Raw genomic sequence first — 17,236 nt, 5'->3', positions numbered from 1 at the left:
CCCCTGTGCAGTATTTCTCTCAGATACCCTGTGCGACCATTCATCGGACGATACCGGCGTTGTATCTCCTCCCCTGTGTCCCCTGTCTGAACTCAGACTCACATGTCGGGCGAGCCCGGCGCCGTGTTGGTCTGACTGCGCGAGTCGTCGTCGGGCGGCGGCGGCTGCGGCTGGTGCGCCGGCGGGCCGGCCACCTCCTCCAGCGGCACGCCATCCACGTCATCGTCCGAGTCCTGCTGGCGGGCCGCGGCGCCGGCCGCCGCCGACACGGCCTCCCACCTGGACGTGGTGACCGCGCCGGCGGCCACGTCCGTCGGGTCGACCGTCTCCCAGCGCGAGGGCACGAAGCCGCCGGCGCGTCCGGCCGACTCGGCGGCGCGAGCCAGCGCGCCGGCCGTGCCGCGGTCCACCGAGGGGCCGCCGGCCTCGTCCACTGGCGGGCGCAGCGGCGGGGGGAGCGGTCAGCGACGGCCAGCAGTGGTCAATCAGCAAAGGTTAATCAGCATGATAACACAACACAGGCGGGTGCGACCGAGCGCACTGCCAGAGACATTAATAAAGGCAATAGTGGAGGAAAAAGGAAGCTGATCAAGCAATACAAACACCTGTATAAGTCACACAATGCAAAATATTTCTTGTTTTGCTTTTAACGACAGTTTTTTTTTTAAATGAAACGTTTAAAGCACCCTATAACATCGAAAACAACTTTATCCTACACAATATCGCCGGACGCAAAAAAAAAAAAAACATAAAGCCCTACCAGACACTCAGAAGTGAGTGTCTGGTGAACGACTGTCATCTCCCAGAATATTCGGTACTAGGACCATCATCCCGTCCGTCCGAGTGACTCCGACAGTTCAATCTCCGCCCCCGCCCGTCCCTGAAGGAGCCAACGCCGCCCCCGGCCGCCCACTCACGCGGCACGCCGTCGACGTCGTCATCGTCGTCGTCGTCGTCGTCGTTGGCCTGCTGTCGCGCCTTTTTGAGGAGCGCGGCGCCGTCGAGCGGCACGCCGTCCACATCGTCAGAGTCGCTGAGCGGCGCGCCGTCCACGTCCGACGTGTCGCCGTCGCCGGCCGCGCCGCCCTCCGTCTGACGGGGAGGGGCGCCGGTCAGCAGGGTCACCAGGAGGTCAGCAGAGGTCACCGGGAGGTCAGCAGGGTCACAGGGAGGTCAGCAGGGGGACAGGGAGGTCAGCAGGGGGACAGGGAGGTCAGCAGGGGGACATGGAGGTCAGCAGGGTCACAGGAAGCTCAGCAGGGGTCACAGGGAGGTCAGCAGGGTCACAGGGAGGTCAGCAGGGTCACAGGGAGGTCAGCAGGGCCACCGGGAGGTCAGCAGGGGTCGCAGGGAGGTCAGTAGGGTCAAAGGGAGGTCAGTCGAGTCACCGGGAGGTCAGCCGGGTCACCGGGAGGTCAACAGGGGTTACCGTGAGGTCAGTAGGGGTCAGAGGAGAGTCAGCAGGGTCACCGGGAGGTCAGCAGGGTCACAGGGAGGTCAGCAGGGGGACAGGGAGGTCAGCAGGGTCACAGGGAGGTCAGCAGGGTCACAGGGAGGTCAGCAGGGTCACAGGGAGGTCCGCAGGGTCACCGGGAGGTAAGCAGGGGTCACAGGGAGGTCAGAAGGGTCACAGGGAGGTCAGCAGGGTCACAGGGAGCTCAGCAGGGGTGCAGGTCAGTGGGGTCTCAACTCGCAGATTAGCCCAGGCACGTAGAGGTCAGCAGGGGACGCATCGCATTTATTTTTTTTTTATCTAATTGTTCAGTTATTTCTTGTTCTTCTACTTGTGTCACGTGCTTTGCATTGTAAAGTACATTACAAGCTTTAGCACATGACAAAACTATAGCAAATCCGTAACAAATAAAACGATCACGGGTGGGGGTTGCGGGGTTGCTAAGCATAAAACTGGTTGAGCTCCGAACTTCCATCTTGCATTGACTGCGGTTCGTTTTTCACCTGCATTGCGTGCCAGGCCCAGCCTGCGCCGTACATAAAAAAAAAAATGAAACGCATCTTGTGTCACCAGGGCTTCATTACGTCAAACAGCTTCAACACCCCACTGGCAGTGAAATAAAAGTGATTGAATCGAAGAAAAAGTGATTGAATCGAAGAAAAAGTGATTGAATCGAAGAAAAACTGTTAGACGTTCCATCGCTATGTAACCAGACCCTAGTTACTGCCGGTGAGTTCACCGAATTGCAATCAGCTGGGATCCAGTGTTCAAATATGGGGCCGATGTTGATACAATTAATAGCTCTGAGACGAGCGGGCCGGCGGGAAATGATAGGTCCACACCGAGACGAATGGAGCTACAGCAGCTAAAAGCGTCTCACATTAGTGAAAAATGAAAACTCCCCTTCAAATAGGAGACAGCGAAAGACAACTGTATCTGTTACTAAGCGAACTTAAGAATTAAATACGGTGCAAAAAAAAAACGGCAAAGAATTTAGTTAAGAGTAAGAGCTAATGTACTGAAACCAAAAGAACCATTCCATTGTAAATAGGTTTAAAGTAGTAAACGATGATTGTGAGGATGAGGCGTTACACAGCTGTCACTAAACTTTCCATTCAACAAGTCTAGTCGACAACAGATAAGAAGTAGCGAAGTACGCTGCTTTGTGCAATGTGCATGTACAGGGTGTCTCAAAAGTTCGTTGACAGGTACCAGCCATGCTTTTTTGTCAATAATTCTGAATCAACAAAAAATTAACAGTCGAAATTTTGCATGGGCATTGGTACCAACCTTCCTCAAGCAGTCTCATTGTTTTCAAACGCATTCGACCCTTCATGAGCTCACAAAAAGGGTTCATCTCTGACCATGAATCAAGCATGAAAATGGAGGTCGCAAAATCCGGTCGGCTGAGAAACTCTCTGTTTCAGGAGTAATGGGCATGGTTAAGGCGGAAATGACACATGGCAAAGTGTCGGCGAGGATGAGTACAACATAATGATCATCTAATGAAAACGGTGGCTAAAATTTTTGAAGGACAAAACCATGCGAGACTAACAGCACTTTGAACGACCCTCGTACGGCAGCAGACTCGTGCTCCGGAAAGCAGCTGAAAATGAAGGCATAACTATTGAAAACTGACAAGAAGCTCACAGACAGAGGTTACCCAGTTTCAAAAATTGCAGGTCATCGTAAAATAAAGACAAAGTATCATTTGAAATTGTTTATAATATCTATAACGCTAAATTTTTGGGGAAAATAACACGAAAATCATCAATACCAAGGACAAGTGACCCTCCAAAAGTGTCAATTAATGTAAAGTTTTATCTTACGAAGTTTCAAGAGGCAGATCTGGAGCGAATAGCCTTCTTTTAGACACAAAATCCCGACAAAACCACACGATGGACAGGTTTTGGCCGTTTACAAAGCAGAATCTCTCCTGAGGAAAACACTCCGCAACCCAGCGAAGGTCTTGGCATGGGGAATGACGAGCGTTTGGGATTTGCAAAATTTGCACAATGTGTCTAAGAAACAGATGGCCGACACATTCTTCTACGATATGCTGCGAAAAATTTTCCCCTGGCACTTCCCATTTGTTCAGGAATTGGGTTGTTTTGAAAAGGAAAATGGTGCTTGGGAGGTCGGCGCCAGTCATTCATGAAGGAGTTAGCGCCAGAGAAGACCTACAAAATACTCACGGATGGTGTCGATGCAAGCTGTCGGCTTTCAGGGAGAAGCGGATGTTGCCGGGGAGCTCGTCAAACCTAAATCCGACGCAGAAACTGCAGGGGATTCCCTTACAAGAGCTTGAAAGCTGGTAACCTTTTATCAGCCTCCGGCAGCTGACGGAGCGACGAAAATCGGCATGGGCAAATATTTTTGGAGATACAGCAAAGGGTTTGATTTCCAACCTCCCGAATCAGTTGTCAAAGCATGCATGTTTGTCTAGTGTGCACACAGACACCAAAACCTTAGATTTTTGGCCGGTTCTTATATGCTTTATGGGCATGGGAAATGTGTCAACGAACTTTTGAGACACCCTGTACATACAATTAATTCTAGATAAAATGTCACCAGCTTATTTTGATGAATTATTTAGTTCCAGCATACTGTAGCTGTCTTACTGACGTCTCCAGACCAGTGGGGGGCACCAGTTATTATGCTCCAGCTTTATGTCCTCTCGGTGATGCCGAAATTGGTCCCTTACAGACAGGTGCCACTGGGATCCAATCAGACAAAGGGCAGAGCCAATATGTTAGCCTGACGTAACGGGAGTGGGCAAACAGCACAGCGTACAGACACGGGACGCGGGCCAATCATATCCGCCGCCGAGGACGCAAGCATCGAGTGACTGGTGATCCCCAAATGAAAGCCCTCGGAAAGGCGGCACCCCGGCTAGTGAAGAGCGATGCCATTCTAGCCGTCTATTGCCTCCAAGACGTGGTAATCATACTGATCAACTGATATATGTACTCCGTGATCGGACATGCAACACTTCCAACACTGATGCAATACTCATAATAAGACAATTAACGTGTCGCCGCAATTATATGAAGTTGTTAACCTGCTGTTAGATAGATAAGCATGGGCTAAACGCATTTGTTTGAAAAATGTTAAAGCGCCACGACTTCCGGGACACCCTGTAATGGAGGCACGTATGTTGATGTCAAATATGCTTTCCGTGAGTTCAAATCAGTCAGGTACCCAGTCCTCTGAATTGTTGATAGTTGTCTAATGTCAAACTTCCAATAACGCCCCGCTGGCACGCCGGTGGACAAAGTCGTAACTTAATAGATTGTCTGGGTAGTTTTCGAGAACCAGAGCTCGTAGCAGAGCGGACTTATCAAATCACAAAGCGTTGGGGGCCATTAAAAACTCCAACGTTTCAACATCATTAAATGATAGGGCGCAATTAGCATTGTGTAACATGCAATAAAACAACAACAAAAAGACGTGCATTACTGATGCCTTGTTTATGATCAAATGACTTTGAAAATATCTAACCACCCATTTGAATAAACAATTAATTGTTCTGTTTGGAGTGGACTTCACACACGCGTGCAAACAAAGTCCCATTCAGTTACGTTTCCCAGAAAACAGGTAGGTAAGGTAATGCACATTGCACAGTCGTAGAGTGCACCTTACACTCGGAGGGAGAAGGAGAGGCATGCTCCTATAAATGGTCTTGGGCGTGCTATATAACAGTCATCTTATATCACGCGTGACGTTTTCAGCGACCATCACTGTGAAATGTGCTGTGGATTTTGTGTCACGGTGAGATCATTCGTTATTGCAGCCGGACTATATATAGCCAATCGAAGAGTGGCTGTACCTCAAAATAGAAAGTCATCCCTTCACTAAATTGTTCAGAAAAGCACGCGGGCAGTTTTATCGGACGTTAAGTTCAGTCCCCGGGTGATTTCTCTCGATGACGGTGTGCCGGGCTGCCTCCCACGGGTGCCGCCGTCCGCCGTTGGCGTTTATCACGCACGTGCAGCCGGGTGTGCCAGTGGGCGCCGGCCGGCCGCCTGGTCGGGCCCGTCACGGTCCGTGCGAGTCTGCCCCATATCCGGCTGGGGCGGGCGGCGCGGACGCCATCAGACGGCCTCAGCATCGGCCTATATTAGGACGGCCCACTCACAAACTAATGGAGCCGCATTCCTGGACAAACACTGCCGCCTTTAATCATGTGCCGGCGTCCCGGGACGGCGCGGCGGCGGCGGCGGCGCGAGACAACACGACGCCGGACGAGCCGGGTGGGGGATAGGGCCAGCGGCGGTCGGCGGAGAGGGGTGGATGATAGGGCCAGCGGCGGTCGGCGGAGAGGGGTGAGGGGTAGGGCCAGCGGCGGTCGGCGAAGAGGGGTGAGGGGTAGGGCCAGCGGCGGTCGGCGAAGAGGGGTGGATGATAGGGCCAGCGGCGGTCGGCGGAGAGGGGTGAGGGGTAGGGCCAGCGGCGGTCGGCGAAGAGGGGTGGGGGATAGGGCCAGCGGCGGTCGGCGCCGGCGGAGGGGTGGGTGATACGGCCAGCGGCGGTCGGCGGACGAGCGGCCGCACTGACCCCAACGGGGATCACGGCAGACCGAGTCACGCCCAGCAGAGGGAGTGGTGAGCAGAGCACAGACAGACAGCTAGTCAGTGTCGGAGGGGAGGGAACGGGAGAGGTAGAAATGAGACGGTGAGAGTGAGAGGGAGAGATGGAGAATGATAAAGAAGAAGGCAGAGAGCGAGACGGAGAGTAGGCAGGAGAGATTTGAGGGAGAGGAAAGGAGGAGTGAAAGGGGTAAGGAAGTCACATAGTAGCACCACACCCATGTAAAATAAAGCCTGTCTCTAATCTGCCTTCCCCATCTGGCCTGAACTGTCTGGATCTCGCGGGCCGGAACACAGGCCAGTCGCCGGCACGTGACGGGGTCTGCCGACCCTCGGAGGGCGGCCTCGTCCAATAGCCAATACGGACAATCAGGGGGGCGATGCAGCCGCTCCGTGGCCGCCCGCCAGTGACGCAAATGGCGGGGGAGGGACGCGCCGACACGGCCCCCTAATGGCTGGTGACCTTCTCGACAGATCTAATAACTACGGTCGGCTGCCCAATGTGTCTGGCTGGGACGATGGTCTATCGCCCGGCGACTGGCTGACGTCCGTAGTCAGCGGACGGTTCGCCGCCCCTGTCACCGTCCAGTGACCCCAGTCCTGTTCATGGACTGCCGACCGGGGGCGTCTACATTTACAGAACCGAAGGACTTCAGCACACTGTCTTCAGTCTACCATATCGCTATGTGGTCTTGAGCACGGTACAAGTCGGTACATGCTCATCGAGCCCAGGCAGCGCTAAGTAAACAGGCGAATGGCTTCGACGTAAAATCGTCATCGTCATCGATCCTATGCAAAGAATCATAATTTTTGCCAAAAATGCTGGGCGTAAACCCGATGTTTTTATAAAACGTAAATGGATAATCGTACGAAAACAGATATCAGCTAAAATATAAGTAATTATAATGCGTTATTGATGACAAATATTAATTGTATTCTTTATAAAAATAATTATATTTTTATAACATTTTAAACAATTATATTGCGTTATTGATCACAAATCAGCAACACATAATGAAATGGACGTCCGCCCACCATAATTAATAGAATGGAAACACTCCTGATGGCCGAGGGCATACTGCATCTATCTTTTGGAGAGATACCCGGCAATCTCGTCCCCTGAGAAATCGCTTTCGGGCTAAAGGACGCTAGTCGTAATCAGCAGCCAGTATTTCTGCGAATGTTCGTGCCAACGCGTGCTGACATCAAACACGCGGCAATTACCCGTGTAAATGGAATTCGGACACCAAGGGATTCGGGCCGCGGGGCGGCCGACGTCTGCGAGTCGCTGATCTTGTCACTTCGACCTCATTAGATACGTGTTTTAAGAGACTCAACAGATGCTTATCCACGCCAAGCTCACATTTGGATCTATTGCAAACACGGAACTGAAAACACTACACGTAAGAAACACATGAGATGAAGGGATCAACAAATGAGCTTTGGTAAACCAGGAGACAGTGAGACATCATTTGGTAAACCAGGAGACATCATTAATGGTGAGATGTCGAACAAGGGACTTGCAATGTGTAGGTATTGTGTAACGGTGTGTAAAACGAGGAATGTGTGGGCATGGTGAACCGTGCGAAGGCTGGACAGATGCATACACTGAGAGTCGTCAGTGTAAGACCATATCAAGCACAGCAACCTGTTCTTTAGTGAGTTCGTACTTTTCACTGTTTCTTCCAGTAAGATAAGATAAGATCAATCGGTTGGTGACAAGCCGTATTTAACTTTAGTTCCTTTAGTCTCGAACACAGTTGGAGTACCAAAACGATTTCATATCATAACAACTATACCATCTCTAATTTGAGTTCTCAGTTTGAGCCTCGTCGCATTGTTGTTAGCGGGTGACACACCCCTGACACACACCGGAGCCACTCTCGCCGGCACGTCCCGCCGCTGACCTGCTACCCCCGGTCCAGACCGGAGCCCCCTCGCCGGCACGTCCCGCCGCTGACCTGCTACCCCCGGCCGTGACCGGAGCCCCCTCGCCGGCCCGTCCCGCCGCTGACCTGCTACCCTTGACACACATCGGAGCCCCCTCGCCGGTCCGTGGCGCTGCTGACCTGCTTGTTGAAGCCGAGGAAGGTGTTCTGCAGGTTGATGAGGAAGTCCTGCGGGTAGACGGCCCAGTCCTCCCAGGCGCGAAACACACGCATCACGCGCTGCTTGAACGCCTCGGCCCGCAGCCGGGACGATATGGCGCCGTACGTCTCCTGGATGCCGTCAAAGATCTCCGGCAGCTTATCCTGGAAACTGGACAGCGAGCGCGCCTGTCATACCTTCACCCAGACACTGTGGCGCTCCGCATTATGGCCAATTACATTCACAGGTCTCCATTACCCCGCATAAGACACAGGCATGGAAAATACACGCCTCGTGCTGAACTCATGGAATGTTTTAATGGTCCCCAAATTTCACGGCAGCGCCTGGCCAGAACCCGATGTGCCCGAAGTGGGTAAAACGGTCACACAGGCGGGATGGGGTAACACTTAGGCCTAATAAAACCGAAACGAAGGCTCTGTAAGCTTGGGGCCTTACTGCTTACGTAATGCCAGTCATGCGCAGTGGGCTAACGATGTTCTGTGCCACTTGAGTGCGAAATTATCCAACGATTATCAGTGATTTTGTATATAAAGCAGCGTAATGCAATTACAAGGGCGATCCTTGAGCGCGTTTGGTTCCCGAGGTCGCCATTAGAATGATTGCCATTTTGCTCCAATCTATCGAGTTGCACTGTTCTAATTGGAAGCACCGCATCGGGTGGCGGGTACACAGTATCGATCAATGAAAACACAATGACAGTGGGTGGCTTGAAGGACCACGGGCCAATTGCAAACGACACCGATTCATGACAAATTGTCGACTTGCATTGCGGACAAGGGTTTTAGGGCGTGCCAAAGACCTGGGTCACTTAGTCCCCCATTAAAGCACAGAAAAGAAAAACAGCGTGGTGTCTATGTGCAGTTCAGCACAGACAAGTCCGCAAAACAATGAAACATATGCCATGCAGCAAAGCTGGAGTGCTGCTGGTATGTTGGAACGCCTCACTGGTATGAGCCGGTCCCGGGTGATGGCCGTTCCGCCCTTCCAACGGTCACTGTAGCACGCCAAACAACCTCGACATAGCTGGCCATCGCGATAGCACAAACGACCCTCGGTTAGTACTCGTACTCGTCGCTAGGTTACGTGAATGGCCCAGTCGTCCTCTCATCTCATCCGTCTCCTTCCGGTTGCATCCGTCCTCTCCCACACACCCAGTTCCCACATCTGTCCCTCCCACATACACACTCCATTCCGCCGCCAGCCGGACTCGACTCCCGTCCCCGACGGCCGAATGAGGTGACCCCGCCCGAGCGGCCTCCAAACGGCCGGCTTCAGACAGCGGCGGCGCTCCTTCCAACTCATCACGTGCGACCGCTCGGCAGCCGCGTCATCAGAAGCCCCTTCACGCACCGGCCCGGAAATTCGCCCACGGGCAATCACCACGGCGGCGGGAGGGAGCCGAGAGCGGAGCCGGAGCAATCGGCCCGAGCGGCTCCGTTAGAGCGTCATTCCCAGCGCGGACTTCTCCAGAGAAGTAGATGGTGGGTACTGAGTACTGAGTAGCGCCGAATAGCCATGGTGTAAAACGGACCACCCCCGACACTGCACGGCCCCAGTCACCAAACGTGTCAAGTCGGGGAAGTGCCATAAAACTACGGAACCATATTGGACGTGATCAAAACTAGGTACCTCTTTTGAGCAAGGCTTTAATTTTGAACATATCGCTGGCAGCCGGGAGAAACGCGAAAACCTATTATTCTAGAATGAACGTATTCTGCACATCAAAAATGTGCAGATTTAAAAGTGCAGATTAAATGTGCATAACAAGTGCAGCACAACAACATTACTCAATACTCCGCAGCCCAGCCAATGCGATCATATTACAATATTATGGTGGAAAGCCGGCATTTTCGAGATGTAAGCATAGCAAAAAAAGAAACGCTTATGAGTACTTCTGGTTACGACTGGCCATGTTCCATTATTTCCCTAATTTGATGAAAGACCACTGTCAATTACCTCTCACGGAAAACATCAACATCTCAAACTCTCCTTTTCGGTATCTCAATCAGTTTGTTTTCGAATGGCGGTTGATAATGCCCCGTTGTCGGTGGATTTTCGCATCGCATGCGGATAACGCACGACAAGTAGATCTGATCGGTCGGTATCGTATTGGATAAACAGTAACACTGACGGAACTCGACACCGATCGTAGGAAGAGGAGCGGGGAGGAGAGAGGAGGGGAGGTGGGCGGCGGCGGAGACAGAGCGTCATACGGGTCAGACGGGTCGCGGGTCGGGTCACCAATGATCGATGTCACCGGCATCGCGCGTCCCATGATGGATCGGCGGACGCCGGGGGTCGGCCGGAGCGCGTGGGACAGCGGTGCGCCCAATACCGGCCGCGGAAATACAGCGCCGTCAGCGACGCACCGACGGGCGGCCGATATTCCGCAAACGGCGGACGGCCGCGCCGCAAACGGCCCGCTATCAAAACAGCGCGGGCCGCTGGTTCAGATGAGCCGTTCACACAGCGCGCCAGTCAGCCAGAATGGGGCGTCAAAAACACAGCCCGACGGATCGTGTAGCGGCCATTTGAGGCCTCTATCGTACGCCGAGCAGCCATACAAGACGGGCGTCCGGGAAAACAACTCCCGCCGAGCAGAAAATAAGGAGCCCATTCACCATCAACCCATCTTCAGGGAAGTAATTATTCATCGGACGACATATTTATAGCGTAGAGTGGAATCTGTTTACTAATATCCATTTAATGTGACTGATAATTAATTGAATGTCCCCAAACGAGCTAAGTCGTGATGTGCGAATTAACAAACACTATAATGAATTCAATGTTCTGACAATATTCCTTTCCATCTACATTCATAAGTCCACCAGTTGCTGCACTCTATAACAAGCATTCGTGAGTTGCGGCCAATTCACATGCCTTCTATGGCCGCGTTCAGTGACGACCCGCCGACTTTCAGCCTCCGTGAGCCCCTCAGTCGGTCGGTAACTCGTCCACGAGTCTGTCCGTGGGTCAGTTAAACGGAGCGTCCCACACGTCCCTGCGGAGGCGGCGGCCAACTTGTACCAAACACCGGACCACTACCGAGTCAGCAGGGGCGGCGCGAGCCACATTGGCCCGCGAGAGTGCCCGGTCTGTGGCTGAAGTCGGACCACGTCCGCGCTCCGCGGCCGCGCAGACGAATGAAACTACCGACCGCCCGACCGCGCAGCCGGCCACTACCGCCGTTTGTGGTCGTATAAAGTCACTCCGGGGAGCGGCAGACGAGTGGGTGGGAACGCTGGACTGCCACATGAACTACCAATGGGCCGGCAGGAGGGGGTAGTAAAGGAAGGCTCCGTAATTTGTCACATCGAGCTACGAAAATATGCAAATACGAGTATGAATGACGTCACGACATCGCGTCAAACAAATACTTTATCATGGATTCTCGTCACATCGGTTGGCTATTGAACATTAACAACAAAATAATGCTTCAATAAACCTTACTGAGGACGTGACGTTGTCTTCAGCGAACAAAATTAAACAACGTATTTCAAGCATATAGCATTCTCAATTCAAGCTGTAGACACCAAGGTGCTGCCTTACCAAGTTCCAAGGAACCGCCCGACCTCGGACAAGACTCACCCACTCGAGTATTGACCCGGTGCCACTATCTGACCTCACCTAGGGTGAGCTGAGCAACTCACCACTTTCGGAAGCTGGAGGCGTTGGCCACCTTGACGGTACAGTTGTGCAGAATGTCGGAGATCAGGTACAGCCGGGCGATCTGCCGGGAGCAGAGGTGAGAGTAATGTCAGAAGCAGGCCGATGATAGGTGAGGACAGTCACTTGGCGTATCCTACGCTTCAAAGCCCACCCGAGATACCTGTAAATTTGGGCCCAGCGGAGTCATTAGAGAGGAGTGGGATAGAGGTGGGGTGAACCTATGAGGAGTGATATTATTTCGGCAGGTAGACATCTTTTTTTGGTTTATGTTGATTTTTTTTTTTTTTTTTTGGTGCCAGGCTCATTTGAGGCTCCTGGTTTATTTTTCTCATTTATCTGATATTAATCCAGCCAGCAGTATAGGTACCTATGCAAACAAAGATGCAGAGAGGAAGAAAGAGGGCAAAAGAGAGAGAGAGAGAGAGAGAGAGAGAGAGAGAGAGAGAGAGAGAGAGAGAGAGAGGAGAGAGGAGAGAGGAGAGAGGAGAGAGGAGAGAGGAGAGAGGAGAGAGGAGAGAGGAGAGAGGAGAGAGGAGAGAGGAGAGAGGAGAGAGCCGGTAGGCCAGGGGGTCAATAAGACGTGTCTGCCCGGTCACGCCCGTCCTGGTGACCGGCGGAGGCGCACGTGAGCCCTGCTAACCGACCGCTAAGCCGGCAAACCAAGACAGATAGGACAGCCGGCGAGCGCTAACGGCTCACACCCCAGGTGACCGCCCAGCGACCGGGGCAGGGCAGAGGGATACAGAGGATACGGAGGGATACAGAGGATACGGAGGGATACGGAGGGATACAGGGGATACAGAGGTCTGCCGCGGAGGTCCACACACCCCGTAATGGATCCGTGTGACCGGCACATAGTGCCACTGCCCGTGGATGGGGCGGTGTCGCAGACCACGATAAAGGCCGTGATGGATTACACAGTAGCGTCCGTGTGAGGAGGAGACAGTATGGGGCCGGCAGGGTCACTCTGTGTAAGGTCACAGGGTCATACGCAGTGTCTCAGACTAACACAGAAGCAGTAAAGTAGCTCCATATCAAACATCACATATGATAAAATGCAGCATAAGGTTCCAAGACACGGCAACAATGCAGAAACAACTACACATGTGACATGAGTGACGCCTGTTGTAATTCGCAGCGTCAACTCCGGAGAGCGCCTTGCGAATAAATGTCATTTAACTTCAAGATTAATGTCAACAAGGAATATCAAAAATACCAGAAATGCCAATAAATGACGCTTAAAGTGACAAACAAATTTTGCATCATCTGAATTATGGATGATAGCAGATCGACAAATGTGATCATAGCTGTTACTACCTTAAAAATTGACTATTTTCATCATCATTGTTTTTATTCCAACATCCTCAGCGGACACAAGCAAAGGCATACATGACAATATACCTCTGTGAGTAGGTGGCCACAGGGGAATAAACTGGAAACCTTTAACTGCGATTACACAGCGACTGCGGGCACATAAATCAGCCTTTCAGCCGTTGCAAGCATCAAAAGTCAACAACCTGATGAGAATCCAAGAATCCAAGCACACGCACAGGCATCATTCTGGACCATCAGCCATCGTACTTGAGTCGGTTAAGCCACAGGGAGATACTACTCATACGGGCGTTACGTGGCCGCCAGCGATCCTGACAAGGCTACCACACAACTTCTTCACACTCAACACGACTTCTGTCACACAAGACGAGCACATGATTTACAATCGAGCCAGTATGCCTCGTAGAAGTCGTGTTAAAACTTCTCGTTAATGCACTTCACAGAACGTCACGAACACGATGATCCCCATCAAAAGCATCCCTGAGCACCATGCAATGCGAACGGCGCCGCAATGCCTGGGCATTGGGAATATCAAGCGCTTCCATCAGCGCTGAGTGGTGGGCACTATGCGGTAGCCTTAACCCTGCCTTAACTGCGGTTGCCGGCCACCGTTCTAAGCGCGTACTGTCCGCGGAACTCAAAAGGCAAATGGAGCAGCCATACAACACGGTAGGGGGGGGGGGGGCACAATCGCTCGTCAGAGAAAGGATTTGTCTGCCCCCGGTAGATGCGGACTGAACATACCAACTGGGGACAGACCGAAAAACGCACCCCTGCCCCTACGGATTTGTTCGGTTACGTGGTCGGCGGCCTGCAACTGCGAGTTCAGTTGGACTCCCAGGTGCTCTGTATTTGATTGGTAGGGGGGGGGGGGGGTGTCCACACAAATGCCAGCAAACATTTGCATAATAAACTCTGCACCAAAAACGAAACTGTGACTTTTTGTCATGTAACCTACAAAGCCAAAGTGAAGCCCCAAAGGTCTAAGTGATCTGCTGATTTCCTCTAGCTGGCTTCGATAACCTGCCTACTAAGGAGACTGGTCGGTAGTTGTCGGCGCAATTGGAATCCAGTCCACCCTTCTTCATGATCAGCACCACTGCACTGCAAATGAAGCTATCAGGGACTCGCATCATCTCGCCTGAGACCGTTAGCAGGCCGATAATGGCCTCATACAGTAGGGGAGAGTGGGGCAAAGCGGCCACCCTAACGCTTCTCACGATTCCAACGCTTGATTTTTAAACTTGGAAAGATTCTTTCTATACCAATGTGATCCCTATTAAGTTGCCTTTTATTTCAACTGCGTTTTATTTCCAAAGGCGTTCACATATGGAAGATATTGACAAAACTTTAAACCTATGCATATTGGTCACTTTGCCCCATACCCTGGGGCAAAGCGGCCACTGGCGTCTTCTCAAGTCCCGATATGAGAAACAAAATTGTTGCCTCATGTACGACTAGGGTATTTGATGGTGACAAGGTTTAAGCGAGGATGGATGTTTACTTTATCATCTTCCACCTGTAGGTAAACAAAGAAAGGATTTTCATGAAAAAACATTTAATTGCATTATTTGGTAACTCATGCAACTGAAAAGTGGCCAAGATGAATGCCAGACGACACATTTGAATATAAATAATGTTTTTTTATCCAGATGGAAACAACTTATGGCCAATTGGGGAGTGGCCACTTTGCCCCGGCCACTTTGCCCCGCGCATACCGTCCGAGACAACAATATTCCAGCTTAGCTATTAGTGGGGTAAAAAACATTAAAATTGGTAGAATACATGTACGATAACCATGCAATGCATGGAAAAGAACGCTTATAAAAATTCCAAACGGTTATGGAATAACATAACATTTAAAAATTGTAAACATAGTTGGTAACCTGGCAAGAAATGCTTTTCCGTGTTTTACAGAACAATGGTGATGGGCCTGAAACCCCGGTCTGGCTCATTCGAACGACCGTGAAGAGAAGGATAATTGGAAACCATAAATTGGAACTGACGCCAGCTATGAAGGGCTAAAACGATGGGTGGCCGCAATTTGCCCCGGGTGGCCGCTTTGCCCCACTCTCCCCTACCCGAAAGGAGCCGTATAGCAGGTTGTTGACAAATATTCCATCAAGACCAGTGCCACTATCGTACTATATTTACGAAGGAATTTTAGCATGTTGATTAGTCTCGCAAAAGGCAAGGTATTAAATATTGATTCAAAATCAGGATCCAAAAATAAAGTCACATACACTGTGTCATAGGCTAAAACTTAAGTTGAAATGAAAAACAACGCACCAATAACAACTTCTGGGACTCAACAAGACCTTTGATACCTTTCTGAGTGCAATATAAAAGTACCACGCCATAGACCGCTATATGCAGAGGTCTATGACCACGCTTAAATTCAGATGATTCTAGTCGTTCTAACTTAACCAGTCAGTAGGTCGCAGAGATCGGGTCGGACCACCGCTCCCACCGGCCATATCCTGTCTCCAGTGACTGGGACCGGGTCAGGCCAGTCCCTCTCTCCCCTCCCTCCCTCTGTCTCCAGTGTCGGCTGGTGGGATAGGTCAGTCCCTCTCTCCTCCTCCCTCCCCTCTGTCTCGATCGGTCACGGCAGCGGCGACGATACCCAGCGATAGTGAGCCCCTGCGTCGGCGACAGACAATGGACGTATCGGTCAGCGCCCAGGGAGAGGGAGGGAGAGGGAGAGGGAGGATGAGAGGAGAAAGGAAAGGAGGAAGACAAGCAGAGAAGAAGAGAAGAAGAGAAGAAGAGAGGAAGAGAGGAAAAGAAAGAAGATAAGAAGGGAAGAGAAGAAGCGATCGAGAGACAGACAGAAAGACAAAAAGGCAGGCAAGCAGGCAGACTGCTACGGAAGTGTTGGACAGACAGTCAGACAGACCGGCCCGACCAGAGTACCCTTACCTTGGTAGTGAGCTGTGTGCCCGGGTTGCTGAGCGACTCGGTGACGCACGCACAGATTTCCTCGGCGCTGTCGGCGTGCTCCAGACACCAGACCATTGTCTCGGCGATGGCGTCCCTCTCCAGGGTGAGGTGGCGCAGCTGCGACTCGAACCGCGCCCGCTGGCTGTGGACGGGGCACGACGGTCAGTCAGACGGTACCACCCCCGGCCGTTGCTAGGGGAGGCCGTGGGACGCGGTACCTGCCCCTGGGATAAGAGCCGCTCGTTTCATTGACGCCGCCGCGACCGTCGTTAGCCGCGAGGTGGGGGGCCGGTGAATAACACCGAGTCGGGAGTTAAACACCGTCTGACCGTGTGACAAATGGCCGCACTGTAATGAGATGCACTACTCGTCTTGTCCGTGGCCGCTCTAGTCTCCCTCAGCCACCTCTGAACTATGGGAAACCCGGCCCAAACAGTCCCGGCGGCGGTGCGTCTCAGGAAACAGCCAGCGGTCGGTAAGGCGGCACTCACGGCGCATTACAATAAGCAGAGCGGACAGTGCGCGCCGGACCGACCGCCGCCAGCTGTGTTTACGGTCCCCGGACGCGGGCAAAACGGAAGTGTTGGAACAAAGCAGACGGCTCCATTGTAGACATCTCACAAAAATAGGGCGAACTGAGCACTGTATTCTGCAGTTCCTGCTTATCTCAATGGTGATACAGTTCAAGCTCAGGATAAAAAAAAAAAAAAAACAACAATAGAATGCCTAGAAAACGGACTTCGAATGTAGGGTTCACATTATACTCTCAGACACGGGCTTGGAGACAAAAAATTAAGCCATCCGCTCGGAGAATATATCATAGTCACTATAGCCCCCGGCGCCACTCACGATTGCGATAGGAGTTTGTTGCGCTGTCGCTCGGGCTCCGGTTTCTTGTGGTGGTCCCGGTCCATCATGTAGGGGTTCATCGGCGGCGGCTTCCACACCGAGCCGCCTGACACGGAGCGAACGGAGGTCAGCTGCGCTCGGGTCAGGTCAGGTCAGGTAGCCGGGCACGGCGCAAAGGCGTAACATGGGCGTAACATGCGACCAGCGAGAGGAGGGGTAAGCTTGAAGCTCGCTCGGAGCACAGTTTAGCTTGGTCTTGATATTCATCTGGATCCCAAGAGCATACCGTTCA

General features: G+C 52.1%; 1 protein-coding gene across 1 annotated transcript in view; it reads right to left on the bottom strand.

The window, feature by feature from the left end:
- The window catches only part of LOC122386269 (U2 snRNP-associated SURP motif-containing protein-like), a 47,795-nt gene that overhangs the window by 14,969 nt on the left and 15,590 nt on the right, over positions 1-17,236 (bottom strand). Inside the window, exons 12-17 of the mRNA XM_043375305.1 lie at positions 16,945-17,050; positions 16,075-16,237; positions 11,802-11,881; positions 8,112-8,301; positions 918-1,092; positions 103-433 (exon numbers count right to left, since the gene is read on the bottom strand). Of these exons, the coding sequence (XP_043231240.1) occupies positions 103-433; positions 918-1,092; positions 8,112-8,301; positions 11,802-11,881; positions 16,075-16,237; positions 16,945-17,050 (1,045 nt within the window). The remainder of the gene's footprint in view (positions 1-102; positions 434-917; positions 1,093-8,111; positions 8,302-11,801; positions 11,882-16,074; positions 16,238-16,944; positions 17,051-17,236) is intronic.

This window comes from Amphibalanus amphitrite, unplaced genomic scaffold, assembly GCF_019059575.1.
Source record: "Amphibalanus amphitrite isolate SeventyFive unplaced genomic scaffold, NRLGWU_Aamphi_draft 000245F_arrow, whole genome shotgun sequence".
NCBI classification, from domain to species: domain Eukaryota; kingdom Metazoa; phylum Arthropoda; class Thecostraca; order Balanomorpha; family Balanidae; genus Amphibalanus; species Amphibalanus amphitrite.
Note: the sequence above shows the minus strand (reverse complement) of the source record. Positions and strands in the feature narration are given on the sequence as shown.